General features: G+C 40.1%; 1 protein-coding gene across 1 annotated transcript; it reads left to right on the forward strand.

Moving 5' to 3' along the window:
- Nucleotides 1-716: 716 nt before the first annotated feature.
- On the forward strand, nucleotides 717-18,304 carry KLF5 (KLF transcription factor 5). Its single transcript, XM_068526557.1, has 4 exons — nucleotides 717-1,203; nucleotides 3,593-4,466; nucleotides 5,459-5,518; nucleotides 16,537-18,304. Exons 1-4 carry the CDS (start codon nucleotides 952-954, stop codon nucleotides 16,713-16,715), a joined length of 1,365 nt encoding a protein of 454 aa, XP_068382658.1. The 5' UTR covers nucleotides 717-951; the 3' UTR covers nucleotides 16,716-18,304.
- Nucleotides 18,305-27,679: the final 9,375 nt, after the last annotated feature.

The following is a 27,679-nucleotide window of genomic DNA, read 5'->3' on the forward strand; positions in this document are numbered from 1 at the left end:
TTCCAAATTTGCTTTGCTAAATGGATATATTCAGTGCTAAAGATACACAGACACAAGAGCTGTTTTTAAATTTATCACACCGCCCCTAGTTCTGCGCTAAAGAAAGTACATTTTGTATATTTAAAAATACACGCTCATTAAACAAAACTCTCCAAAACCCTAGCGCCCGCACCTAGCTGCCTTCTAGGTTTCAGCTTGTGAGTTTCAGGTCCTTGCACAACACCTAAGACCTGCAAAACTCTTTTTTCTCTCTAATCCTGGCAGAGAACAGTCCGTAGAGATCTCCCTCCACGTCTCCACCCGAATTCCCTCTCTTCCCCAGATTCCACCCGCTTCTTTCCTTCCTCCGCCCCCAGCTCCGCCAGCCCAATCTGTCAGAGAAGTTGTGTACAAACTGCGCGGCCGCCCTGCGCGCGAAGCTCGTGGCCCGAGAGGGGTGCGGTCCGCCCGGCGGAGGCGGAGCTCTGGGCAAGCTTCTCCTTTCTCATAGGCTAGTCGCTCCGGCCCGGCCGGCCTCGGGGCCTCGGGATTCGCCGGAGCGCTGCCAGTCTTGCCGGCGGGCCCCGCCCCCCCAGAGTTGGGTAAAATAGAGGCGGGCGTCAAGTGTCAGTAGTCGCGGGGCAGGTACGCGCGCTCGCAGCTCGCTCGGGGACACCGGCAGTGGCGGGAGCGGGCTCCGGGGGAGCGGGGGAGCGAGGGAGCGTGGTGGGGCGGGGCGGGAGAAAGTGGTCGCCCGGAGGACATCGGCGTTCACGCGAGGCGGAGCGGAAGAGTTTGGGTTTTCGTGCGCGCCTTCAAAAACCGCGCCTGCTGTGAGCTGAGGGGTCCGCCCGGAGCCTCCCCTCCTCCGCCCGCCGCCCCGCGCCGAGCTCGCCGGCCCGAGCCAGCGTGGGCGACGTGGGAAGCTCGCTCAACCCGCGCCCCGCGCCCGGAGCCGACCCCCGAGTTCCCATGGCTACGCGGGTGCTGACCATGAGCGCCCGCCTGGGACCCATGCCCCAGCCGCCGGCCCCGCAGGACGAGCCCGTGTTCGCTCAGCTCAAGCCCGTGCTGGGCGCCGCGAACCCGGCCCGCGACGCGGCGCTCTTCCCCGGCGACGAGCTGAAGCATTCGCATCACCACCCGCAGGCGCACCCCGCGCCGCCGCAGCCGGCGCCGCCGCCCGCCGCCGGCCCGAGACTGCCAGCCGAGGAGCTGGTCCAGGTAGGAAGAGCTGCTCCCCTCCCTCCGCCTCCCTCCCGGGACTCGGGCGTGTCCCGCCGCTGCGACGCGCGGGCGACAGGGGCCGCTCCAGGCTGGGGCGCGCGTCGGGGCTCACCGCGGCCCGGGTCTGGGGGGCAGCCCCGCCCTGCCCTCCTGGCCGGGCACTCGTTTTTCGCCGGGAGAAGGTGGGGGGACCTGAAGGGGAGGGTCCAAGGGGAATCTGCCCTGGCAGCTCTGTCCGGGAAAGATTAAGGAGGGAACTGGTGCTCACGCGCACCTTAGTTGTTTTTCTTCCACTCGGGGGATGAAACCTCGTACCTCACGCCCTACTTCGCTTCGATTCCGCGTGTCCTCTTAATCCCGCCTCCTGCCGCTGCCCCGGCCTTGGACTCCCCCCCCCCCCACCCACCCTCGTCCCACGCCGTCCCGGGTTCAGTGGAAACGCAAATCGGGGTGCTGGAGGCAGGCCTCTCGGGGTGCTAGATTCATATCCCTTGGTGCAACCTGCTTTAGACGCTATCGTAGGGCTGCCTTTGGGAAACGGGAGTTGGAAAAGCTAAGGTGGTGTTGGAGCGCTTATTTTTGCTTAAAAAGAAAGACAAAGAAAGACCGGGGGGTGTTGGTTTCTTCATGTTCGCGTAAATTTCCTCCTGGAGCCTCGATGAAAGCTGCCAGTTGGCTTTTACACTTGCCCGGCAGCCGAATTAGAGCAACCGCCTGTTTCTTTCGCCCACGCAGGGAGTCATATAGCCCAGAAAAAACTTCCCGGGACTTTTAGCCTGTCCCAAGGAAAAAAAAAAAAAAAATTGGAAACATACCCACATGCAAACAGCTGGAAGAGCTAAAATCAGAAACCACTAACCACCATGGGAGCGAAGTGCACGAAAGGGTTTAGTTCGGTTTATTTCAAGACGCCTCATTTAATAGCCCCTTGGTACACTGTGTATTTGCTACCCAGCTCCTGCTCCGGGGGGTCTGCGAGTGTCGCGCTGCTGTGAAAGGGCAGTGGCATTTGTCAGAGAAATGACTCACAAGACCAGAGCGTTAATTTTTATTTTTAAATCGTGTCTATGCGGGAAACACGGTCTATATCCACACCGAATGATTCGGGGTCTGATTTGAAACACTTGAAATTAAGTAGTAGCAAAAAATGACTGTATTATTCACTGGTTAGGATGCCGCGGTTGATCGTTCTATGAGCATCTAGTTTGGGGTGTTTTGTGTGTGTTTGTGTCTTTTTTCTGTTGAAATTTCCTTTCAATGTAAAAAATTGTAGAAGTTTATGTTATACCAGGAAAGACGATAGCTGTAAAAGACGGAGGAGACCAGTTACAAGCTGGGTTGTGTCCTAAACAAAAAAAAAAAAAAATGACCATTTTAAAATGATTTGGTTATTTGTCAGTTTGCTGCTTAGAAGACACAAGAGAATAAGGATGACTGAGCTCTTTACAGAGTGAGGGGGAATGTAGCATTGGCCCACTGAGGAGCACACGATAAATCTTTGGCTGATGACTGACTGTGCTGGCGACAGGCAGCCTCTCCCCACCCACGGGCCCCTTAGCACCACTCTACCAAGGGAATGGTTTTCCCCTAGGTAATTAAAGATCTGTTGTAGATAGGGATATGAATAGGAACATTTCATTATCATATTAACCAATTACAGAATCTGCTGATTAAAATCAACATTTAGATCAAATGGTGAAGGGTGAAGTTGGTTTGTTCTTTCAGTGGATACTATGTTTTGCTCAAGACATTGTATTTAAGTTTCCACTGGACTATAAAATGGAAAAGGCACTGAAATAGCCAAGGAATATGTTTTATATTAAATATTTTAGCAATATCTACCCAAGCAAAAAAAAAAAAAAAGAGAGAGAGAGAGAGAAACTTTGCAATATTATGGTTGAGGTTTGCTGGGTTTTTTTTTTTTCTTTCTGTTTTAAACACTGAATTTACCTGTATGACATGAACAGAATCAAGGTAGTTTGGCCATATTACAATACTGTATTTCAGTTGCAAACTTAAATGTAACGGGGCAGGGAACCCTGCTTGTACGTGAGTGATGATAAAGTATACTTTATTATTGCATCAGAAAGGAATATTTTTTCTGTTTGCTTCCTTTTTCTTCTTGGTTTGTCTCTTTCATTTTTTATCTGGGGTTGATTGGGGGCTATTTTACCAAATACTTGGTAAACACAGTTTCGTAAGTTTTTGGTGAACCATTTTGTTACACAATTGACAAATAAACCTGATATGTTTATAAGCAACACTTAGGAGTTTGCCTTAGTACTTTTCGTAAGGATTGTTGGGGGAATTTTTAGTAAGCACAGTTTGTCCTTCCTGAGATGATGAATTGGGTGGATTATACATGTTTGTATCTCTTCTTTTTTAGACAAGATGTGAAATGGAGAAGTATCTGACACCTCAGCTTCCTCCAGTTTCTATAATTCCAGAGCATAAAAAGTATAGACGAGACAGTGCCTCAGTCGTAGACCAGTTCTTCACTGACAGTGAAGGGTTACCTTACAGTATCAACATGAATGTCTTCCTCCCCGACATCACTCACCTGAGAACTGGCCTCTACAAATCCCAGAGACCGTGCGTAACACACATCAAGACAGAACCTGTTACCATTTTCAGCCACCAGAGTGAAACGACAGCCCCTCCTCCGGCCCCGACCCAGGCCCTCCCTGAGTTCACCAGTATATTCAGCTCCCACCAGACCGCAGCTCCAGAGGTGAACAATATTTTCATCAAACAAGAACTTCCTACACCAGACCTTCATCTTTCTGTCCCTCCCCAGCAGGGCCACCTGTACCAGCTCCTGAATACACCGGATCTAGATATGCCCAGTTCTACAAACCAGACAGCAGTGATGGACACTCTTAACGTTTCAGTGTCGGCCGCCATGGCGGGTCTTAACACTCACACCTCTGCCGTCCCGCAGACTGCCATGAAGCAATTCCAGAGCATGCCCCCTTGCACATACCCCATGCCAAGTCAGTTTCTTTCCCAGCAGGCCACTTACTTCCCCCCATCACCACCAAGCTCAGAGCCTGGAAGTCCAGATAGACAAGCAGAGATGCTCCAGAATTTAACCCCACCTCCATCCTATGCTGCTACAATTGCTTCTAAACTGGCAATTCATAATCCAAATTTACCTGCCACCCTGCCAGTTGCTTCGCAAAACATCCAGCCTGTCAGATACAATAGAAGGAGTAACCCCGATTTGGAGAAACGACGCATCCACTACTGCGATTATCCGGGTATGTGATCCCACCTGGTTGAAGCATCGATAACGTGTATTTAGTGTGTGTTTGTGTGTGCCTTTTTACACGGGAGAGTAGTGCTTGACGATAAAAAAAAAATGCACCTACTCTGTTCTTGTCGCATCACAGTCTCTGTGCCTTACCCAAGTTTGTAACCGTTTAGTTACCTAGTGTTTATGTGATGTGCTAAAAAGTCTGGAATATTTGGATAAAAAAGGTTACTTTGGACTTTTTTCTCTTCAATATTATGTACGTTAGAGTCTTGCTACGTTTTCATTGTTTACCATAGCAATCTAAATTGGAGTTCTTAATTCTACATTAAGTACCCTGAAAAGGGATTACTTAAGTAAGGCAGGGGAAAATAAGGGGTGGGAATGAAGAGTCGGTTGCTACAAGACAGAACTGTCTACAGAATAGATTTCAAGGTTGGTTCTGATAGCATGTGAACATACGCTCATTCTTGAATGAGCTACGTGGCCCAAAATATAAATTGATGATGGTTATGAATAAATCTGCAAGTTGCTGGCATAAGCTAGTTTATGATTAATACAGGGTATAATTTATTATACATGATATGGCATGACATACTAAATGAAAAAACAAGAAATGTGGGAGTACAGAAAATTGCAGTCATCTTGGATAATGGTTTAACATCGTCAGCTCTAGAGCCATTAAAATTTTTTAAATCACTGAAGTATGTGTTACTAGTGTAAAGCACCTACTGGTATAAACACAAATTTCCCATTTGTAGCTTGGCTTGATTGCCTGCTCTCTTTCTGCTAAAGTGATAACATAAAGCAAATCACGTTATACGTTTAATCAGGTAGTAGGGGAGTATGCTTTAAGACATCTCTTAAAATTGAAGTTTCAAATACCTCCTTGCGTGAGAGATTTCTTCTTTAAAGCCAGATTTTAAACACTGAATCATCAAATGTAAAGATTGCAAAAGGATCTCCAGAATGACACGCTGTTCTTCTCCTTTATTTTAGGCTGCACAAAAGTTTATACAAAATCTTCTCATTTAAAAGCTCATCTGAGGACTCATACTGGTATGTTAATTTTCTTGTTAATTCTGTGAGTTGTGTAAACAGTATTAAGTGGTATTCACCCTTTAAAAGCCAACATGTGGTTTGATCTGTTTCTTCTGTCAACTTTTATTTTTTAATGGCCTACCTTTTCAGCACTGGCTTGGCTCAAAATTCAGTTCAGTGAAGAAGTTTGGTTCCAGGAAGGCTGACGTTCCCTCACTAAGGCCTTGCCCTGTCACCTCACATAGAATTAATTGCTCGCAAACATAAACAACGATGTTTACTAATGGATTTTAAAACTTTAATGGCACTGCTATTCCTATCTTGAAGGAAAAAATGTAACTCATTTTCTCCCTCTGCAACAAATCATTTGGCTTCTATAAAACTATATCAAACACTAAAACCTTTTCTATTTAGCATGTAAAGCATAACTGCTGAATACATTATCTTTAGTTTCATCTTAACCTAAAATATCTGCGTTTAGCATGTTTTCCGTGCTTGGTGAAAGGTAGGGTCGAAATTGCAGAGTATTAAAATCAGGCAAAACTGGGGTCGTGGTTTAAAAGTTACTCTACTTCCTACCCCAGCCCGTATTTTATACATCGGAGAGACTTTATCCTTATTCTAGCTTATATCTCATCCGTGTTTAACATGTTTAGCCCCTATAACTTTATGAATACATATCTTGTCAGATCTATACAGTCATTTAAAAATGCTTTTTCATTTTAAAACTTTACATCAGAACTCATTTGAGGACGAAACTAGGTGGCAAGCTGTAAAAGCCTCCAAGTACCCAAAGTATTTGCAAATATATAGGTGGTTACTGTGATTTTCTTAAAAGGATAGCCCTAAAGGGAGGAACCTATACAAAGTGATGGTGTTTTTTTTTTTTTTCTCTCAGTAAATGCAGCTTTAATCTAAAGTTCAGAGAATAAGTTTGCTAATAAAAGCAATGACCTAGCAAAATGTTTTATTCCATCATTGCTATGGAAACCAAAGTATTCAACAGTTCCTTTGAATGGGTTGTTGGATTAGTGTGAGGACTTGAATCTCCCCAGGCTAGATGTTACTATGGAAATTGAGTTTTGATAAATGAAACAGTTATCTCTTAACTGCTGCATTAAAAAGTAAAAGCCTTTGAACAAAGGTCAGTGCTGAGATAGAGCTCTAAGAGGAATATGGCTGCAGACATTTTGTGTGCACTTAGGAAGTATTGCTTGATATCCCAGTGACAAACACTACTTCTTCAAATCTAAATAGCGTTGGCGACAATGTGGTAGATTCCAGGACTTTCTGAGAAATTGCTTTTAAAGAAAAGACATCTCATGTATTTATCACTGAAACTAATGGGTTAATTCGGCCCAAAGTTTTTAGGTAGAGACAAATTGATTATGTAAAAGGAAAGATCCTACCTCAGCAGCCCAAAGTAGAAGTTATATTTATAGTTAACAGCCGTTAGGCATATAAACTCAATCGGAAGTTTTCAGAATACATATGACAAGGCCATGAAAACATTCCCTATAGAAATACTAAACTATCCCTTATGTGTTATATATTAAGGAAACATTGAAAATGGGTTTTTACTTGAATTTTGATTAAGAAGAAGAGGAAATAACTTTGAAACTTTTGAACGATTTTTTTTTTTCCTTTGAAAGTCCTTGAAACAGGAGATAGAAAGGAGGGAACACGTTTCTCCTGAGGTTAAAGTCTCCTAATAAAAGAGGAGGGCGATACTATATAGCGATGTAATCAACTGCTTATTGCAGGGATGTAGTCAGAGCATATCTAAATGGCCTTGCAACCCCTGTCAGGGTTTAGTGCTCTGAATGCTTATACCTAGGATTCTGGAACTTGACCTGCTGGCAGAGAAATTTAATAGTGGGTTGTCTTAACAATGCTCGTACTTAAAAAAACAACTAAAAAGAAGACGTAGGTCTAGTTTGGGTCCCATGCATCGACTTTTTCACCAGATCATAAATGTGTGGCCATCGACATCTGATGAGTGAGACCCTGTAATCCAGTTTAATAAAGTTTTGTTTGATAGCCTTTCAGATGCCTTGGGGAGGGTTTGTAGCAGACTTGTTCATCTGGCTAAACCCGTTCTTGGGTAATCATAGAGCATTGAGGTTGTTTTCTCCTCATTTCTAGTTTCTAGACAATGCCTTTGAAAATTACCTGTGCTCTCTCATTGCGTCCTCCCCACCCTGCCTGTTGTTTTTTAATGAATGTCTCTGAAGCCAGCAAAATCTTTTTTTTTCTTCTTCTTCCTTTAAAGGCCCAGGTACTTCTAAGTAACTGCTCTCATGTGATAGATTTTGGTTTCCTTTCTGTCTCCCGCCCACCCCCTGCCCACCTCCCCTGACAATCTGTTAGGGGACTTTAAAAACAATTTATATGGGAAGGTCGATCTTGTTTTTGATTTCAAAAATAAAAAATAACTTTTTAAACGATTGCCATTTTGCAGGCAGAATGTGAAGGACCCTAGGATTTCTTTGGAATATAATTGATTGCTTTAAAATGTCAAGTTACCTTATGTTTTAAAAATGATTTAAGCAATTAAAACAGCCTGTGCCTGAGTTCTATTTAATTGCATATTCTGGATTTTTAGATAGCAAATGCTTCTTGACTTACAAGTTGAACATAAGGAAATAGTCCTTCCAAAACAAGACCTTTTTAAAAAAATTTGGGATGAAAGAGTAGAAAATAATCAGTTTCTTGAACCAGAAGTCTCATAGCATTCAAGTTTTTCTAAGTTTATACACTTTGATTTCTTTATTCAGAAAGAATATGCAGATAATAAAAAGTTCTATCTTTATATGGGTAGACAAAATACCTGAAACGGATGTTTCCTCTATTCTAGGAAAAAAACTATTTCACTTAAAAACATGCTACGTCTTTGTATACATGTGGTACCATACTTATAAGCCTATAGGGGTACCCTTAAACGTGTGTAGGGGTGTTTGTGTGTTATTTGTAGCGTGTGTATATACATGTCATGCCTCTGGTTAGAAATAATTATGGCTGCTTCTAGGCGACAGTGTCAAGAAGTGTATATTTCCTAATAAAATTATTTGCGCTTTTAACAGCATTTAAATTCAAACATTCTACTGAAATTTGTGTAAGCCTCATGACATGTACAAGGGGCTTTACCCATTGCCATCATTTGAAAGCTGCTTCCAAGCACCTTTTTAAAAAAGAGATTCACATACCATTCTGCCCTTACAAATCAAGGTGACTGTTAAACTGATTCATAAATCAAAAAGAATATTCTACTGCAACCAGCAGTATAGTTGTTTCTGCTCATACCTCTTACTGTCTTTAATTTCATAGTGAAGATTTTAAAAACTTCTGAGCACAGGCTTGGGGCCAAAATATAGGAAAAAGTTAAGACTATATATAACAAAGAAAAATTTGCAAGAAACTGAAAAAATTTCTCATCATCTGATACTGGTTTCTTGGTATGCCTAAGAAGTACCATAAGTTAAAATGCTGCTTTTACATTGAGTGTGGAAATTTCTTTGAAAATTGTGTTTACACGTTAGTAAAAAGTACTTACTTTCCAAAGAAAGAGTTCTGAAAAAGTAAATAGTGAACTCTGAATACAAATGTTTGAAATCTGAGTAGTTTTAGTCTCATGTATGGCTGTGCACTTAACCCTAGAGTATATACTAAAGCAGTTGGGAAAAGAGGGTATGGTAACATTTTAAGGTCATTGGTCAGCTGCCTGCAGCAGGGCAGAAAATGAGCATTTGTGCAGACTCTGAGCAGCGCACGCTCTGGGCTCCGGTATCCCTTAGACCCGGACTCTGCACGGGCTGCTACGTGTGGACTAAATGATCCCAGAACGCCTTGCCCCGGGTTGACAAGAAAAGGACCATTGGAAACACCCCACAAGAGAAAATGGAAGCATAAATAACATAACAACACAAAATGGACTGCGGGTGAAGCACTGTCCTGTTAGAATCTCACAGTGAGCTGTATTTGGGATTCCTTGTTTAAGAAGGAATTTCACAGTAAGCCTTGGAAAGATTTTGAGCCCAAGCCTACTTGTAAAGGGACTAAATTCCTTCATTCTGCCTTACTTGCTCTGTAGAACACTTTCTTTTCTAATGGCATTTATATTAAGATGTTACCATGTATACTCTTAAAGTACAGAATCTCTGCTAGAGGTTTATTGCTAAGCATTGATTTTAGTTTCAGTTTGGGTACTAAAAAATCCTTAGGTATAAATTCCTGTCTAGTTCCTTGCTCTACACTTATTATCCATGAAATATATTAGATATGGATTTTTATTTTAAAATACTGACCATGTTGATAATAAAGGTATTTTGATTTGTAGCACTTCCCCACAAATAGGAAACATTCATAATGTTCTGAGCATGAGTTACTCCTTTTGTGGAACTGTGGGAAGTGGTAAAACACTTGAAAAATATAGGAAGGACTTCATTTCCTTAGAAAATGATTTAGAGCTGAAATCAGCATATGATTGTATATACGGCCTTAGTGGAGATCATGCAGTTTGGATCTAGAGATCAATATTGGTTAAATGTGTAACCTGTGTTATTGGTAAAGGTGAAGAAGTTTTGCAGGATGAAATTATTTAGTACTCAGTGATTTTTTTGAGTCTGTATTTGAAAACTATGCAGGAAAAAGTATCACATTTAGCCTGTGTTATATGTTACTAGTTAAACATTCTTAAATTATTTTTGTTTGCAGCTTTGAAATTTATTTTCTATATTGACAATTTCAAGTTAATGTAAAAAAAAAAAAAAATAGTGGCTTAAAGAGATTCTCTGGTTCAGACCCCTGGAAAGGTATTTATGAGCGTGAAAGCTTAGAAACAATTTCTTTTTAATGACTCACTGGGAAGATTAAACTTTGCTTCTGGGACTTGTTCTTTCATCCGAAAAACATTTACATAGGAAATTGATTAAACATTGTTTTGAGATGATAAAGCTTATGGAAGGTTAAGAAGTATAATTTGATTAAGTAAACGTTTTTGACTGATCTTGTGGAGGATCCAAAGAGAATCTCTTCTTCCTTTTGTTTTTATAAATTAGTGGGAGAAGGTGGTTCATAGATGCATTAAATAGAATTGCTGAAGTTGAGACAGAAACAGTTAGCTGTGAAGGTAGTGAGAATGTAGTTTTTTTTAAAAGTAATGGTTTAATCACCAAAGGTTTTTACTTTGGCGGCTATTTTTAGTTTTATAGACCGTAGTAGTTGCTGACTTGATGACCTACATCTTTTCAGGTGAAAGATTAGAGACAAAGTAATGTCCTACTTCAGTAAGTGTCTCTGTAGCAGCATTCCTATTCTGTCAGCCTGTATTATTTATATTCAAGGATCTTTAACAACTCTGATTAAGGGTGAGTTACTGTTTTAGAAGTACACCATAGGTAGCATTCATTTAAAAACATCAGGGCGAAAGAAAATACTTTTGACTACTTTATAAATATAAACCTTTAAGAGTTGGGAAGAATCTGCAGGTCAAGGTAACCACGTTAAGTGCAAATCAAAGGAAAGGGTATCTAGTACTCATTCAGTGCTAGAAAAATGAAAACATAGAATTTTTCTATTTTCGTTAAAAAGGAGAAGGTAAAGTATTTCACCAAGACTTTGCTTTTTTTAAAAAAAAATTCAGTTTGGGCTCTTATTACAAGAAGGTGAATCTGAATGTTGTCTTTTTGTCAGGAGACTCAGGAATTGGTATTTCATTAACACTATCGATGACAGAGGTTGTTTTTGTCCAGAACCCTTAGGAGAAGTAGCAGAGAGGAGCTTAGGTGCCTAGAGATTGGTCCTGCTGGGGTAGAGATATCCTGTCACCCAGGATATCACACCCACCCCTGTCCCCTTCAGGTGTGGCAGTTCCCTGGCTGCCTTTGTTTGGCCAGCACTAGGGGCTCCACAACTGCTTGGTTTTCATCAAATCCAGTCCAATTCTGGAAAAGAAAGCTCGTTTACATAGTTGATTTATCCTTGGGCAACTTCGGGATGGATAATCAACTGATTCTGGACAAGTGTTTCTGAAGAGGCTAAAAGTACGGCTCTCACCTAAATGTACCTTTAGTCAGATTACACTCGGTGGTCCTCAGCAAAACAGGACCAGGCAAAGCCCTGCTGCAGGTGGGGTCGTGGAAAAAAAGACACAGTATGGTGGTCTCACACTAGATGCTTTCCTGTCTCTTAACACCTTCCCTCCTTTTTGTGAATGAAAATTCCCAAGTCGGTCAGCCTTGGGCCGAACGTGATTAACCAAAGGTGCACGGGGAGAAGTGAGGCAAGAGAAGACAGTCTCTGCCTTTGAGGGACTTTCATGGCTAGTTAAGGAGGCAAAAATACAGCTATTTGAAGCCTTCATTCAGCAATATCTGTGCCAGTGTAAATCAGTCATTTAAATCACATTGAAGTGATGATGGGGATATAGAGAAGTGGAATGATTTCTCTTGGGCTGTTCAGAGGTTTTCTAGAAGGAATCAGGTGAGTCCGATTTTAAAGATAAACACACAGGGAGAAAGAAGGGAATTTCTTAATATATCCTTTTAATTAGCCTCCTTAAAGTGAGTACATTATTGACAGGGATACTATATCTAGTAAACATTAGGTGCGTTTTGCAAATACTGGTAATACAGATCTTTGAAATGAACTGCCTACCCTTCTGTTGCCAGGTGTAGGAGATGTTCTGCAATGACCTTTAATAAAAAGATTTTTAATGGAAAATTACTGACATAGATATATACAAATATGAATTAATGAGCCCAAATCGGCTTGCTTTATCTGTTTTTTAAGATACCCAACATTTCCCTATGAGTTTCTTTAATCTTGGGATTAAAGCTTCTTCTTTTTTTTTTTTATCCTTTTATTAGAATGTATACTGTTTCAGCTCTAAATTCCTTAAGTCACTAATGATGGGAAAAGACCTAATTATTCTTGAATTGCATGAAAATATTTTCCTCCTGAAATAAGAGCTCATTTTGAGCATCAAGGACTCAAGTTCTAAGAATTAAGCTTAAGTATCAACTATTGAAATAATTTTATTCCACTTTAACAGTCAGAATAGAATATGGATGTTAAGCTCTTTGAGGCCAGAGACCAAGTCTTATTCGTTGTGTTTTGCAAGTCGCTTGGTACAGGTTACACTCATCAGTACAGGTTATACTCTCCTTTACTAAACATTGACTTTAATTGTGATGATTTTGGGCCTCTATCAAATATAATTGATTGGATTTATTTTTTAGCCATCAGGAAGGAAACCAGGTACACAAATTTGCTGTAACAAAGAAGTTACCTAAAATAACTATTGTAAGATAAATATTGCCATCTGTGATATTTTTCTTTTGTTAGAAGAATCTGTGTAGAACATTCTAGGGAAAGGCCTTGGTGTGAGTCTTTTGAATATGCTCAGCAGAGCAGAGACTTTTCCCATTCTATTGTGGCAGATTCAAAAGTCATTTCTTAATCTATTCAACAGAAGAAAAAACATCGCTAAAGACTTTTCAAATACTTCACAGACATGTTCTGCTAACCCACTGAAGTTCCTTTAGCCTGGGGTAAAAGAGAGCCATCATTAGGTGATATTTGGGGATTGTCAGTCCCAGCATAGAACAGCTGTCAGGACTCCGCAGGTCCTGAAAAGCAGGTCTCCCCCCCCCCACCGAGGGATGGCTCAGTCAGGGTGTGTCCTGTGCTTCAGACAGTCTGGGATTTCAGGCCTGCTCTCAGTCCGTTAAGCTAGTCATTAACTGACCTTCACAAGTGGCTTCAGAATCTTTAAATAAAGGTGAACAGTATCCTTGTGTTCCTTAAATCATTCATATATAGAGCGTGTATTGGTGTTTGCTAATGGAGGATGTAAGCAGGACATTGAGGAAAAGTGGCAGGCCAGGCTTCTGAACGTGGAGCTCATCATTTTGCTTCTGACTCCTGGAGGTGTTGTGCTTGTAAATGAAATACAAGTACCTGAGTTGGGAGTATGCGCTCAGTGTCTGTTTCTGCCTGCTCCCTCCTTCTACTGGTAATGTTTTTGCTTAACATTAATTGACTTCATCAGTGTGGACCCATATGTATGTTTAACTTAACAATTTTTTAAAAGATCAGGGATTTCTAGTAAAATAGTCCTAGTAATTTTAAAAAGAGAATGAGAAAGTACATACTTTACTTGAGAGAATTGAAGCTTGTTTTACATGCTGTATAGATTTGTCACTTTTTTTTTTCTTTTTGCCTTTGGAAAGTTTCACATTAACAACAGCATGAGAACTTAAAAATACAGTTGATGTTGAAAGAGCTTAACTAAATATTTTAAATTGGTGGTATTGGAAAGAGATTCTGTAAAAATCCAATTAAACTTTTGAAAGCTCTATCTTGTTGAAATAACTTAAAGGAAGTTAGTTTGGTTTCCCAGAAGTACTATGCATAGTGTTTCTGGCTGAGGAAGAAAGGCCTGCATCTGCTATTTGGCCAGAAATTGGGTACCAGTTTCCTCTACAATGTTTTACTTGAGCCGTGTTGACACTTGAACAAATCCCGTAGAAACTGCCTCAAGTGGGGAATAGTTGTCCTTGCTTTTATGGTAAAGCCCTGGCCCCATAACTAACGTCCAGACAGTGGTAGTATTCTTGGCTGAATAATCTATAGATACATATAAATTGAGAGCAAAACCCCAAATGTTTTAGGAATTTTCATGGCTACCGTTTTTCAACCAATCAGTAAAGTAAACTTTTAAAAATACTGATGCAGTTTATTGCTTCCTAGCCAGTAAAAATAGTGAACAAAAAGAGTCTAGTGTCCCTTGTTTCTTAAATAAACTTTGAAAATTCAGTTCTCTTGCCATTTAATTATTCAATTCAAAAAACTAGAATGACTTCTTTTAAAATTGGGGCACTTTAGGAATTTTTTTCCTTGCCTCAGACATCAGAAATAGCTTTCTCTTCCCATTAAATGACAGTAAAGTATTTAACCAACATGTTTGTTTTTGTGATTTATTTTTCACGAGGAACAAAAACAAACACTTGTGTGCAAAAGGTTAATTTTTTCTGTTTGATTTACATCGACAAGAGTGATAGCTACATTTACAACTGGCAGTAAGACGTTTCTATGTATTAAACAAATTACATGTGAATATAAGTGAAAGAAAAGTGGTTTATTTCTTGTTACTCAAAAGGTTTAAGTATATTAGCTTAAATTCTTTGAATTTACTCTGAGGGGGAAAAAAAACCACTTCACGTATTGAGGTGTGCATTTTTTTAAATGGAGCAGTAGGAACCTAAAAGGGACTTAAAAACACAAAAAATATTTGTGTCTTGGCTCAGAGGCAGAGAGGAGAGGAGAGGGGAAGGGTGGCTAAGGGGTGCACACCGCAGGAGTTGAAAGAGAAATCTCCTGGGAAGTAACTGGTACAAAATTCAAAGGGCTGCCCTGGCCCTTCCATCTTTGTCCTTAATGGGATTTTGTTTAGGAGTCAAGAGTGGCTATCAGGACAGCAAAAATACATTAACCACGAGCTGTGGAAATCTCAGTTGATGTGAACAATGTCTTTTAAAATTTGGACTCAGTTGAGTAATCTTACAACTTCCTGAATATGATCCTGCTAAATCAGGCAGAAAGGTAGTTGGATTTCATTGCGGTGCTAAGTAACCAGTGTTCAAAGCACCTCTTCCCTTGCAGAAGAAAACGTTTTTAAGGAATTTAGGAGTTTGGCTATTCAGAGTTTTAAAATGCTATCCATATAAAACTCAGCAGTAAGCCAGCAGTACTTTAATATGCAAATAGACTTCACAAACTCTATTCTTAAACGAACTCATGGAAAATTATAACAAAATAAAGCAAAAATATAGGAACTACTAGTGAATGCCCAGTGAGAAGTTCTTAGGTTTGGGGATTTATTTAGAGGAATACATGATCTTAATTAAATAGGATTAATTAATTCTAAAACTGGGAGTTACGACTGCCTTATAAATAGCAAGTAGTTTTTTTTCCAAAGGTGACCTTAATTTTATTTGTATATCAAAAATATGCAATGATGCGGGGCAATTGCATGAAGTCAGAAGCTGGTCTGGAGTGAAGGGTAGCAAAGGCCTTTGACAGACCATCCGGGAGTTTCTTTGGGTGCCACTGTAGGCAGAATCCTTTTGGGCTGCCAATATTGAGTAGTTTCGAAAGATTAGCAACCAGCAAACTTTAGACAACATTAAGAATAGTACAGATTGCAGGGGGTAGGGCAGCGGCTCAGATATCAATTCACTATTTAAGTGAAGAGAGCTGTGAAAGAACAGGAAGATTGACTTAGAGGCTTTTCTATGTTACACATACAAGCTCCATGAGGTCAGGCATTTTTGTTTTATCCTAAGCATTCAGGACGGTGCCTGGCATATAATATGCATTTGGCACGTCGTTGATGGAATGAATTTTGCTTTTTTGGCGCAATACATTGCAAAGGAAAATTAAATGCATTTATCAGCAAATGTTAGAATTATTATGGCTGTTTCATGAGCCTTCACCAAAGTGAAGTTATCGGTACCAGACTTTCTGATCTGGTTGAGGAATTATTAAACAGCAAATGCGTAAAGCTTTAGCACCATTCAACTTTCATCTCTTTCTAGCTTTGCTTTGCTTCAGTCTGAAAAACGGGGAGGTGTGTATGTACGTGTGCTGGAGTGAATTTCAAAGAGCCAGTGCCCAGTCGTCCATTTTGGAAAGCCATGTGTTCAAGCAAACTGGCTTACGTGCTGGAAGTTTCAGTGTGGCTAATTCAGAAACTTTTAGGACCACTTCGTTGAAGTAAGGGATCTCAGTTGTGGTCCATTAAGTTTCTAGTATTGGTGAACAGAATACTTTTTCTCTCTATAATTAAGTGCTCTTCTGCAAAACAGTGACTCTGCGCTCGATGACGCGAGGGGTTTTTAGTTCGTCAAGGAATTCACACACTTCCCCCCCCCCCCCGGAGCCTGAGTGTGAGAGAAATGCCTTAGCAGGCAGCGCTGCCTGTGTCCGTGTTGCGAGCTACGCCTTCACCTCCTCCTCTTGGTCCCTTGGCGCAGGTGAGAAGCCGTACAAGTGCACCTGGGAAGGCTGCGACTGGAGGTTCGCGCGCTCGGACGAGCTGACCCGGCACTACCGCAAGCACACGGGGGCCAAGCCCTTCCAGTGCGGCGTGTGCAACCGCAGCTTCTCCCGCTCGGACCACCTGGCCCTGCACATGAAGAGGCACCAGAACTGAGCTGCCGCCGCCACCCGCGTGTCGCCTGCCGCCGCTCCTCCGCCCGCTTGGCAAAACTCTAAACTGCAGGCTTAACTGTATAGAGAAAAATGAAAACGAAAACAAAAGACTGGAAATGTATATTTTGTATATTTGAGAAAACAGGGAATACATTGTATTAATACCAAAGTGTTTGGTCCTTTTCAGAATCTGGAATGCTTGCTGTAACCTGGCTTCACCCAGGCAGATGCCAATCATCTCAGACAGGCAGCCTCATCTCAGTGCGGATTGGGGGTGCAGGGTGTGTTTGCAGTGTTCTTCCCAAAGCACCACCGTTTAATGTGACAGTGTTGAGTAAACAAGTCAGTTGGCAGGCACAGGAAGTCGGCCGGATTGTGTGTCAAGATGTTACTTGACATCAGAGGAGTTTTTTCAATACTAGGTAATTCTCTAGAGGTGCGCAGCATACCTGGCAATTCCAAATAGCCATTGAACAAATGTGGGGGGTTTTTTTGTTTTTTTTTTTTTAATATGAGTTGCCTATATTTGCTATTCGAAATTTTGTAAATATGCAAATCAGCTTTATAGGTTTATTACACGTTTTCTAAGATTCTTTTGGGGAAAAAATCATAAATAATTCTTTTGAAAATAACCATGAATACATTGACAGTTAGAACCTGTGGTAAGATACCTTTTAAAACCTTACCAAATTCATTTCTCTAGGGGGAAGAAATAATAATCATTCAAATGAACTTCAAAAGCAGATTTCATGCACTGATTAAAATCAGATTGTTTATTTTAAATATGAGCGACATTTTATATGAATTCTGAACTCAAGAGCTAAAAAGATAGTTAACGATATTCAGAAATTAAATCTCTTACAATAAGCTGAACAGTATCATTTTTTAAAAAGACAGACTTATGTAGTTTTCACATGGCCACGTTGAGTTTATGATGTAGTTTTCATATATGGAAACATGGAATTTATGATGCAGGTTTCATATATCGAGATGTTTGCTCGTGCAGTACAGTTGGTTAAATGCCAGTTTATGTGGAGTTTGCATGTAATATACAGTGAGACACAGTAATTTTACCTAAATTACAGTGCAGTTTAGTTAATCTATATTGTTAATACTGACTCAGTGTCTGCCTTTAATTATAAATGACATGTTGAAAACTTAAGGAAGTAAATGCTACACATATGCAATATAAAATAGTAATGTGACACCAATGCTGTCAACCAAAGGGCAGAATGAATAAGCAAAATGCCAAAAGCGGTCTTAATTGAAATGAAAATTTAATTTTGTTTTTAAAATATTGTTTATCTTTATTTATTTTGTGGTAATATAGTAAATTTTTTAGAAAATTTTCATAACTTGATAAATTATAGTTTTGTTTGTTAGAAAAGTTGCTCTTAAAAACGTGTAAATAGATGACAAACGGTGTAAATATTTTGTAAGAGGCTTCAAAATGTTTATACGTGGAAACATACCTACAAGAAAAGCATAAGTTGGTTGCTGTTTTGCTTCTTTTTCCCTCTTATTTTTGTATTGTGGTCATTTCCTATGCAAATAATGGAGCAAACAGCTGTATAGTTGTAGAATTTTTTGAGAGAATGAGATGTTTATATATATAAATGACAAATTTTTTTGGAAAATAAAAAGTGCCTAAAAGATTCATGTTGTGCCTTCCTTTTTCCCCCTACCATAGCAAAAACAATGAACAAATTCCTTTCTCATAACTATATAAAAGGGTCTGCTTTATGTGGGCAGTTAATAAAAAAACAATTCCCACTTTGAACCAGTATCTACTTTTGTTTAAGACAAAAGAGAAGAATTTGTTCTTACAATATCGGAGGTATAAAGGGAGGCATACTTCATGAATGCTTATGTCTTTACACAGACACATAGATTGACTTCTTCTCTTCAAGATCATTAGTTGAAGACACTGTGGAGCTCATTTGTATATATCCTAGTTTTGTCAGAGGTAAACAAAACAAGAATTGGGATTTTAACTTTTTTTTCCTTTTTAAAAGAGAAAAAGGGAATTTCCAGGTGGTCCAGTGGTTAGGACTCCGCCCTCCCACTGCAGGGCCCCAGGTTGGGGCCTGGGTTCGATCCCTGCTTGGGAAACTAAGATCCCGCAAACCGAGCGGCATGGCCAAGAAAACACTGAGATGATTTTAACCACTAACAACAGTACACCTTGGTTTCTAATGTCATCTCCAATAAAAAGAGCCAAGAGTTGCTCGGAGAAATGGCTGATTTCTGGGACTAGGGTAGGAAGCATACAGGGATGCCTGGCGTATCTTAACAGCATTGGAAAGTAAGCAATTAAAAAAAAATTCCAGGACTTCTCTGGTGGTCCAGCGGGTAAGGCTCTGCGCTCCCAATGCAGGGGGCCTGGGTTTGATCCCTGGTCAGGGAACGAGATCCTCAGTGCCGCAACTAGAGAGTCCGTGTGCCGCAACTAAAAGATCCCACATGCTGCAACTAAGACCCGGCACAGCCTAAATAAATGTTAAAAACAAATTCCTGCAGTGACGCTGGAATGTCAGAGCAACAATATAAAATAGGATTGGATTATAACCCAAAGTATAAAATACCCGTTGAGTCCATGCTAATACAAATGATTGAAAAAACAGGAAAGAGATCTGCAGAAGAATTCCAAACAGTTTTTGTAGATCCTTCAACCTCAGAGGTAGAACATAAGTCCCCGCTAGCTTTAAGTGCAGGTTGCACAAAGTGACTTTATTCCCAAGAGTGCAATATGGCCAGGAGGGGAGGGAGGATCCCTTTACACTGAGAGAAGCCTGCCGGACACCCTCAGCAGGTGATCAAGGTCCTGGTCAACAGCATAAGTCATGTTCATAGTATATACTCTTGGTTTGATGTTATGAAAATGGAACTTTGCCTCTGTGGTCTTCCTCCTAAAAACACATAAGCCCAGTCGAATCGTGAGAAAGACATTGGACATCCCAATTGAGGGACATATTATACAAAATATCCAACCAGTAAAAACTCCAGGTCATGAAAAACAAGAAAAATGTGAGAAGCTGTCACAGCCAAGAGAAGCCTAAGGAGACATGACCAAATGTAAAGTAAACGAAATGGGATTCTGGAACAGAGAAAGGACGTTAGGGGAAAACTGAGGCAATCTGAATAAAGTATGGAATAGAGGAAACTGGGGGTGGGGTATACGGGAACTGTGTATTATCTTTGTAGTAGTTTGATAAATCTAAAGCTTCTAAATCTAAAGTTTAGAGCATCTTTATTCCTGTCCTGCCGCTAGCAATTATACTCCAATAAAGATGTAAAAATAAATAAATAAGTAAAGTTTAGAGCAGAAGTTAGAGTGAAAGTTTAAAGTTTAGAGTGAAGGAAAAGAATCAGTATCACTATTATATATTTTCAATAAGTGGGAAAATCCCTGATGAGAAAATAAAGTGAAATTGCGGTTACATAATTTGGCATCCTAAGTTTATTCAGCCTCTCTCATTATTGGACCCCTCATTCTTCCCTGTCATTCAAGTAACAGCTAGCTCAAGAATACCACACATTCATTCCCTAGCCAGAACCTCATTTTTTCATGGGTGAAAAACATAATTTCTTTGGCTTAAATTTATTTCTAGACATTGAGATAGAAAGTGAGGCTACCAGGTTTCTGAAGCAAAGACAACTCTATGTCTAATGACAAATCAGACATGGGTCAGTATTCCGCTGATAATTGTAAGAATTAAGTTTTCTTGTGCGTAGAAACCTTCACTCTTGCTTTGGTTCCCGGCACTTAATTGTATACAGCTCCCTAACACTTCAATGCCATTTTACTCCAGATTACAGAGCACAGCTGTTTCTAGTCTCTCTCCCTTTCTTTATTCTCCTTTTCTCCCTTGTGTAGGCTGCTCTTTCTCCTCTCTTGCCAGCTACCTGTTCACATCCTTGTCGGCCACAGCTCAGTTCAGATCCTCAGTGGAACTTCTTTTGCATTTGGAGACATCATGACACTTCAGCATTTGAATATTTTCCAACTTCTGTCATATATGTTTTTCCTCCTCAGATTGTCAGCTCTTTGGAAGAAACACCACTTCTCAGATTGCCTTTGTATTACTGCTCTTTTTGATTGATAAAGCAGATGTCAAAAATAACTTTACGGTGCTGTGTGAATTGGCTTAAGCCCTGCAGGGGTTGAATCAGTCTGATGTTCACCAAATTTCCTCTTCATGTTGCCCTGTTGATACAGCATTGGTGCTGGATTCTTGATAAGGTGTGTGACTGAAACTGTGATTATAAGGTGAGCAAGCAGATAATACCTTGTGAATTTTCAAACATTGTGAGTGAACTTTCAAAGGGAAAATTATTTTAGACGATTGCGCCTAACACACTTTCAAAGCTGCAAACAATTTATTTACTGATCATTAGCATATCCATTAAATAAATATCTGCATTCAAACATAGTCTGACCAGTCTTTTGGTAAACAAGCTACCCTGTCTAGACAAAAATTGATGACACCAGCTTCCAGTTAGCCAGAAAACAATGATGTGATTTGACGTCAAGTTAGTAATGCTCCGAGTTTTAACTATCTTCAGTTAGTTTTTATTCTCCCTTCCACTCCTTGCCCAAGTTATCGTATTTTCTGTTTTGCTTCATTTTGTTGCTTCATTCTTATGTTGCAGCTTGTGTTAAGTGCATCACTTCATGGCATCCAATTAGAGAATCCTTAGATAAGCATGACTTGGCCTGCCTACATAAAAATGTTCTTTAAAATCTAGCTAGATTCCTTTTCCTATCTGCAACTAAGCCCACCAGAGCTCTTTGGATTAACTCATGGGCCATAACATAACAAAACAGGGCTTTATTCCCCATTACTAAATCTGGTCTCTACTTTGAAGTTAACCAAATTCCATCTTTGGTTAGATTCTTTACTGCAGTCTTAAACTAATCAATAGGAGACCACCACCACCCCCTTTTTTTTACTCATACCAGAGTTATCGGTGACAAAACCTGGCAATTACTTAATACTTATTTAACAATGACTATTAAGAAAAAAAAAGCATAATAAATCACATGAGAGCTATGTGTGATTAGAAGAGTTTGCTACATGAAAACTCAGAATTTCCCTTTTTCTTTGTAAACCAGCAATCTTTATTTCACCTATCACTCTCAGTGCTTCCCACCCCCATGAAAGCATTTGGGGATATAGAAATGGTAATATTCTTGAACATGAATGTAAAAGCTTAATGCTATTTGGCAACCAAAGACATTTGAATGATGATATATATATGAAAGGAATTGAATGGAAAACTAAGAAGCTTATACAGACATCTAGGGAAAAAATGGTAGATTACATGCCTCTAATTTTGCAGCCTCCTAAAGCCCCACTAAAATGAAGAGCCTTTTTCCTTCAAGGCATAAAGCTATGAGGCGAAAAGGAAAACAGAAGTACCAACAAGCTTGTGGGAACCGGGAAAAGCTAGAGAGAAGAAGCAACAAGCTGAGCAGAACTGAAAAAAAGCTAAATCTGAAAGTAGTCGTGGAGAAAACTAGGAACAAACCTAATTCTAATCCCCACGAAAATCCCAAAAGATCTCAGGAATTTGTAGACTCAAGGACTTCTAAAAGTAGAGCCAAAATACAATTGTTAACAGTTTGTCTAAGAAGTTGTTAATTACCTAGTCCACCCCCCTCCCCCCTCCCCCCTCCCCCGCCAATCCCGCAACCTCCCCCAAGCCGCCACCCACTCCATCATCAACACCATGAACAGGGCATAACAAGCTAGTGCCCTCCCCAGCAGAAGAACGGAGGTTTATCTGCTTATTCTCTGGAGAAGGTAAAGACAGAGGGTCTCTAAATTAGTGGACTACAGGCCCAGTTGTGGGGAGGAGTGCCAAACAGAAAATAGGAGAATTCAATAAATGTGCATGTTGGTTGTTGAACGAGTTCCTCTTCTCTTCTTTATTTGGTTCCCAGAATGCTGGAACCAAGCCTTTATCCTCCAGGCAGGAGGCTGGAAAATTCTTCAGAATGGACCAGCCCAAGAGGAAAGATCTAAATATACTGAAAATCCCGAGTTCTCCAATAATATGGCCCAGCCAGATCACTCACAGAGAAACCCACAGATGGTTAGCCTCACACATATACTCAGAGCTTCCAATTGTTGGTCCCTCACTATTAAATATTAATAAACAACCAAGAATTACCAGATATCTGTGGAAATGATTTAACATGAAAGAGATAAAACAAAGAAGAGCAACCTGGAGAAGAAAAAACTACGTGAGATAGGTCAAATATAAAAACAAAACAAAACTGTTATTAATAGCCTCAGAGATATACAAAAGATACCACAACTATGAAACAAACAGGATGCTTTGAACATGCAGAGCAAAAAATTAAAATTCAAAATATGAGAGCAGAAATGAAAGAATCAAAAGTAAACAGAAAAATGCAAAAAAGATAGAGTTCCAGTCTAAAAGAAGATAAGTAGAGTTCTATCATCTAACAATAAGTCCCAGAAAGAGAGACTAGAAAAACTGGGGGTAGGGAGAGACATTAAGAAAATAATTCAGGAAAATTCCTTAAAATCAAAAGACATGAATTTCAAGAGTAAAAGGCTTTGATGTCCTAACACACCAGCGTGAATAGATATACATCTGTATGAACTTTCAAAGCCTGGGACTAAAAATAAGTTCCTAAAACTTCCTGAGAGAAAATAAGTCATATATAAAGGAAGCTGAAATGCTTCAGACTTTTCATCGGTGACATTGGAATCTAGAAGATAGTGGAGAAATGCCTTTTGAATTATGAAGAAAAATGATTTTTAATCTAGAATTTTATAACCAGCCATACTATCAGTCAAGTTCAAGGGAAGAATAAGATATTTTTTGGACAAGCAAGGTCTCAAATTTTTTACTCTTTTACCTTGCAGAAAGCTGCTGAAGTCTACACTTCACCAAAATGAGGGAGTAAACAAAGAAAGAGAAAGATATGGAATACTGAAAATTATCTGTGCATGGGACCCTGTGCAGATGAGAAGTGAAGGGGATCCTCTGGATAAGGTGAGAGAACAGGTAACCAGGCAGGACTGGAATCAATTAAAAATCTCTGGGAGATTCTTCTCCAAGATATGAAATTGATGGAATATTGGATACATCTGAAAGTCTTTCAAGGAGATTTAGACCAGAGGTTGACAAACCACAGCCTGAAGTCCAAATCCAACCTAAGGCGTAATTTTTTTCCTGCCTGTGAGCTACAGAGGTTTTCTTTCTTTTTTTTTTTTTTTAATTATTATTTATTTTGTCTGTGCCGGGTCTTAGTTGCGTCATGCAGACTTCTTAGTTGAAGCATGCGGACTCTTAGTTGCAGCATGCATGCGGGATCTAGTTCCCTGACCAGGGATCAAACCTGGGTCCCCTTCACTGGGAGCGCAGAGTCTTATGCACTGGACCACCAGGGAAGTCCCTACAAAGGGTTTTTTACATTTTTAAAGGGTTGGATCAAAAAAATGTAGCAAACTGTATGTGAACCAGAAAACCTAAAATATTTACCGTCTATCTCTTTTACAGAAAAAGTTTGCTGACCCCTGATTTAGACATCTGGCGAAGATGTGGGGGGTTTAATTAGAGATCTGTGTATAGAAAACCAAACGAACAGAAACTTACACACACACACACACACACACACACACACACACACAATTATTGACTTCATGTAAAAGAAAAAGTTGGCAAAGCAAACGTGTTATGTAGAAATAGGGAGGAGAACATTGAGTACTGGGCTGAAATAGTTGAATGTGGGTGTGTCTAGGGATGGGGTAATGGCAGAAAGAGGGAAGGTGGGATTATTGATTTTTCATTAAAAAAGCCTTGTAGAAGTATTTAACTTTTAAACAATTTAGCATTTAATTTGATAAAAATTAACGGGGGCAGAAGGAGGAAGGGGAGGTAAGGAGGACAGTAAACACACAAGAAAGCGTGAAATGTGTGCGCCATTGTGCCTTTGGAAACTGCCGGATAATTCTGAATGGTTGACTCTGTCCCTCCCCTGGCATCGAGCCCACCTTTGGTAGTTTGATGAGAGGAGGCTCAGTTTCTCTCATGAAGGTCTGCATAAAAGACAAAAGAAAACTGAAGAAGTGTATGTTTAGAAGGAGGTAGGTATAATAATATTTGGAGGTTCTTTATTATACAAAATGGTTCTTTATTATACAATGGTTGCATTGAGGTACTAATACTGGAGTGTATGGTTTGTAAAGTACAGAGATGTACAAGAAGATACTGTTATCTTGAAAAAAACGGCACAGGGAAAAATCATTTTTTCCATTTCTGAATGTTCCACACTGGGATTGGGACAAAGTCAATGCTCAATAAATACACGTTGACTAAATAAAAGTATCTGTAAAAATACCTCATAAAGATGGAAGGTGTTTTGGAAGGTATTTCTTCCTAAGATGGAAGAAATCTTAGGTACATTAGACCAAGAAAATTAGGGTGATTTAAATCTGAGTAAAAATGGTCATGAATTCTCACCAGAAATTATTAAAAAGCTATTGTTCTGTGTTACAGTCGCAACTGTCTTGAAAAATTCTATTACTACATAATAAGATTCAAGGCTACGTCTGAAATATTTGGGACTTAAATGAACTTGCCTTGCTGAGTACATTAATTTCTTTTTTTTTTTTAAATTGAATTATAGTTTTTTCGTTTTGTTTTTTTTTTTTGCCAGTCTGCGCAGCTTGCAGGATCTTAGTTCCCTGACCAGGGATTGAACCTGGGCCCCAGCAGTGAAAGCACTGAGTCCTAACCACTGGATTGCCAGGGAATTCCCAAACTATAGTTGATTTACAATGTTTCAGGTATATCGCAAAGTGATTCAGTTATATATACATATAGATAGATAGATATAGAGATAGATATATATATAGATCTATCTAGATATATTCTTTTTCAGATTCTTTTCCATTTTAGGTCATTACAAGATATTGAATATAGTTCCCTGTGCCATACAGTAGGTCCTTGTTGTTTATCTATTTTATATATAGTGGTGTGTAATCTGTTAATCCCAAATTACCAATTTATCCCTCCCCGCCTTTCCGCCTTTGGTAACCATAAGTTTGTTTTATATGCCTGTGAGTTTTGTACATAAGTTCATTTGTATCATTTTTTTAGATTCCACATATAAGTGATATCATATGATATTTGTCTTTGTCTGGCTTACTTCACTTTGTGTGATAATCTCTAGGTCCATCCATGTTGCTGCAAAAGGCATTATTTCATTCTTTTATATAGCTGAGTAATATTCCATTGTGTGTGTGTCTGTGTGTGTATGTATATCTATATCTCTATATATACCACATCGTCTTTATACATTCATCTGTCAATGGACATTTAGGCTGCTTCAGTGCATTAATTTCTTTTTTTTTGAATATTAGAATTTTATTTATTTTTTTATACAGCAGGTTCTTATTAGTTATCTATTTTATACATATTAGTGTATATATGTCAATCCCAATCTCCCAATTCATCCCACCAACACACCCCGCCACTTTCCCCCCTTGGTGTCCACTTGGGCAGCCAGCATCTTTGTCTCAGGTCTCCCTGGACAGAGAACTAACCAAGAGGAAAGTGATATTGCCTTCCTTTTTTGAAAAAGCAACTGTTTGTTTTCCATAACCACATCTCTATAAGTACTTTATGAGGTGTGGCCACCATGCCATGATTATAGGCAACAGAGAGTCAAAGAGAACACGATAAAACAGTGACCAGGCAAACGGAGTATTGTTGAAACAGGGAGGGGTCAATTTTTGGAAGGGGGTGGTCCAGATGAACCTGGTGTCAGGTGATCAGGCCTAATCTTATAAGTCTGGTTGTCACAGCCAAAGAGTGTGATGAAAACCAGGCAGTGTATCAGATATAACCAATGCATACTGTGTGCCAGGGTACTGTCCTGGGTCTTTTTTTACACACATTACCTACCTTACTATAATCCTATAATGGGCTTATTATTACACCAATCTTATAGATGAGGAAAATAATGCTCAGCAAGAGTTAAGTGGTTTATTTTTCCTCATGGAAACATAGCTGGTAAGAGACAGAGCTGGGTGTTCTGACTTCAACTCCTTGACTCTGAAATAACAAACCCATCTCAAGAGTCACGAGACTCATGTTAAGTCTAGGGCAGGCCGTCAGACTCAAGGAATTAGGGAAACTGGACTTGAGGTAACTTCAGTTCATCTAGAGGGCTTCCCAGTCTCCCTTTGGGGCAGGAGTCGCTCCAGGGTGCAGCATGCCTGGGCCTGTCAAGAATAGTAGGTGAGTCCTGATAAGATAAAGCAAGTGGATTAATCTGCTTAGACAGAAGCGCAGATTCTGACTGTGTCTTGAGGAATAATGGAGGATCAGAGCTGCCATGTATAGGAACAGACCCCACAGCTTGGATGGGCCTTTAGGGAGTGTTTTGTCCACTGACTTGAGAAAACTATCCAAGCCAAATAATACAAGCCACTGTCGAAGCAGAATGACAAGTACATTCCTTGAGATTATACCTAAAGGGAAGACAAGAAGAAAGGAAAGTGGGGATGTTCCCAGGCCTTTGATCTTGTCTACCTGACACAGGCCTCTCCTCCCCCTCCCAGAGACTTCCTGAGGCAGGAAGTGGTGACATCACCCTGGGTTTGTCAGCCCTCTCCTGCTCTGAGTCACCAGGATTGCGGGCATAGTTCTCCATGAGATCTCCGAGGAGATAATTCACTCCCCTTGTAGGGGCTTGGCATCGTGCTGAGTGGCAAATCACCCGTGAACTGCCAGACTTCCATCCAGTGTGAGATTTCCTCCTTGAAGTGTCACTCAGGGTCCTTATAAGCAGTATCTTCTGACTTTTATTAACATTATCCTACAGTAACTAACTCTAAGTGGGGGGGGGGGGGTGTTGGTTATCAAAATAGACAGTGGAATGAATTACAGTGAATTTTAACCATTCCCCCATTGTGGAAC

The sequence above is a fragment of the Eschrichtius robustus genome, chromosome 18 (genome assembly GCF_028021215.1).
Source record: "Eschrichtius robustus isolate mEscRob2 chromosome 18, mEscRob2.pri, whole genome shotgun sequence".
Classification (NCBI taxonomy): Eukaryota; Metazoa; Chordata; class Mammalia; order Artiodactyla; family Eschrichtiidae; genus Eschrichtius; species Eschrichtius robustus.

Coding starts and splice junctions, on each gene's coding strand:
- KLF5 (XM_068526557.1), top strand. CDS start 952: ATGGCTACGCGGGTGCTGACCATGAGCGCCCGCCTGGGACCCATGCCC. Junction 1,204..3,592: donor CAGCCGAGGAGCTGGTCCAG/GTAGGAAGAGCT, acceptor CTTCTTTTTTAG/ACAAGATGTGAAATGGAGAA. Junction 5,519..16,536: donor TCATCTGAGGACTCATACTG/GTATGTTAATTT, acceptor CCCTTGGCGCAG/GTGAGAAGCCGTACAAGTGC.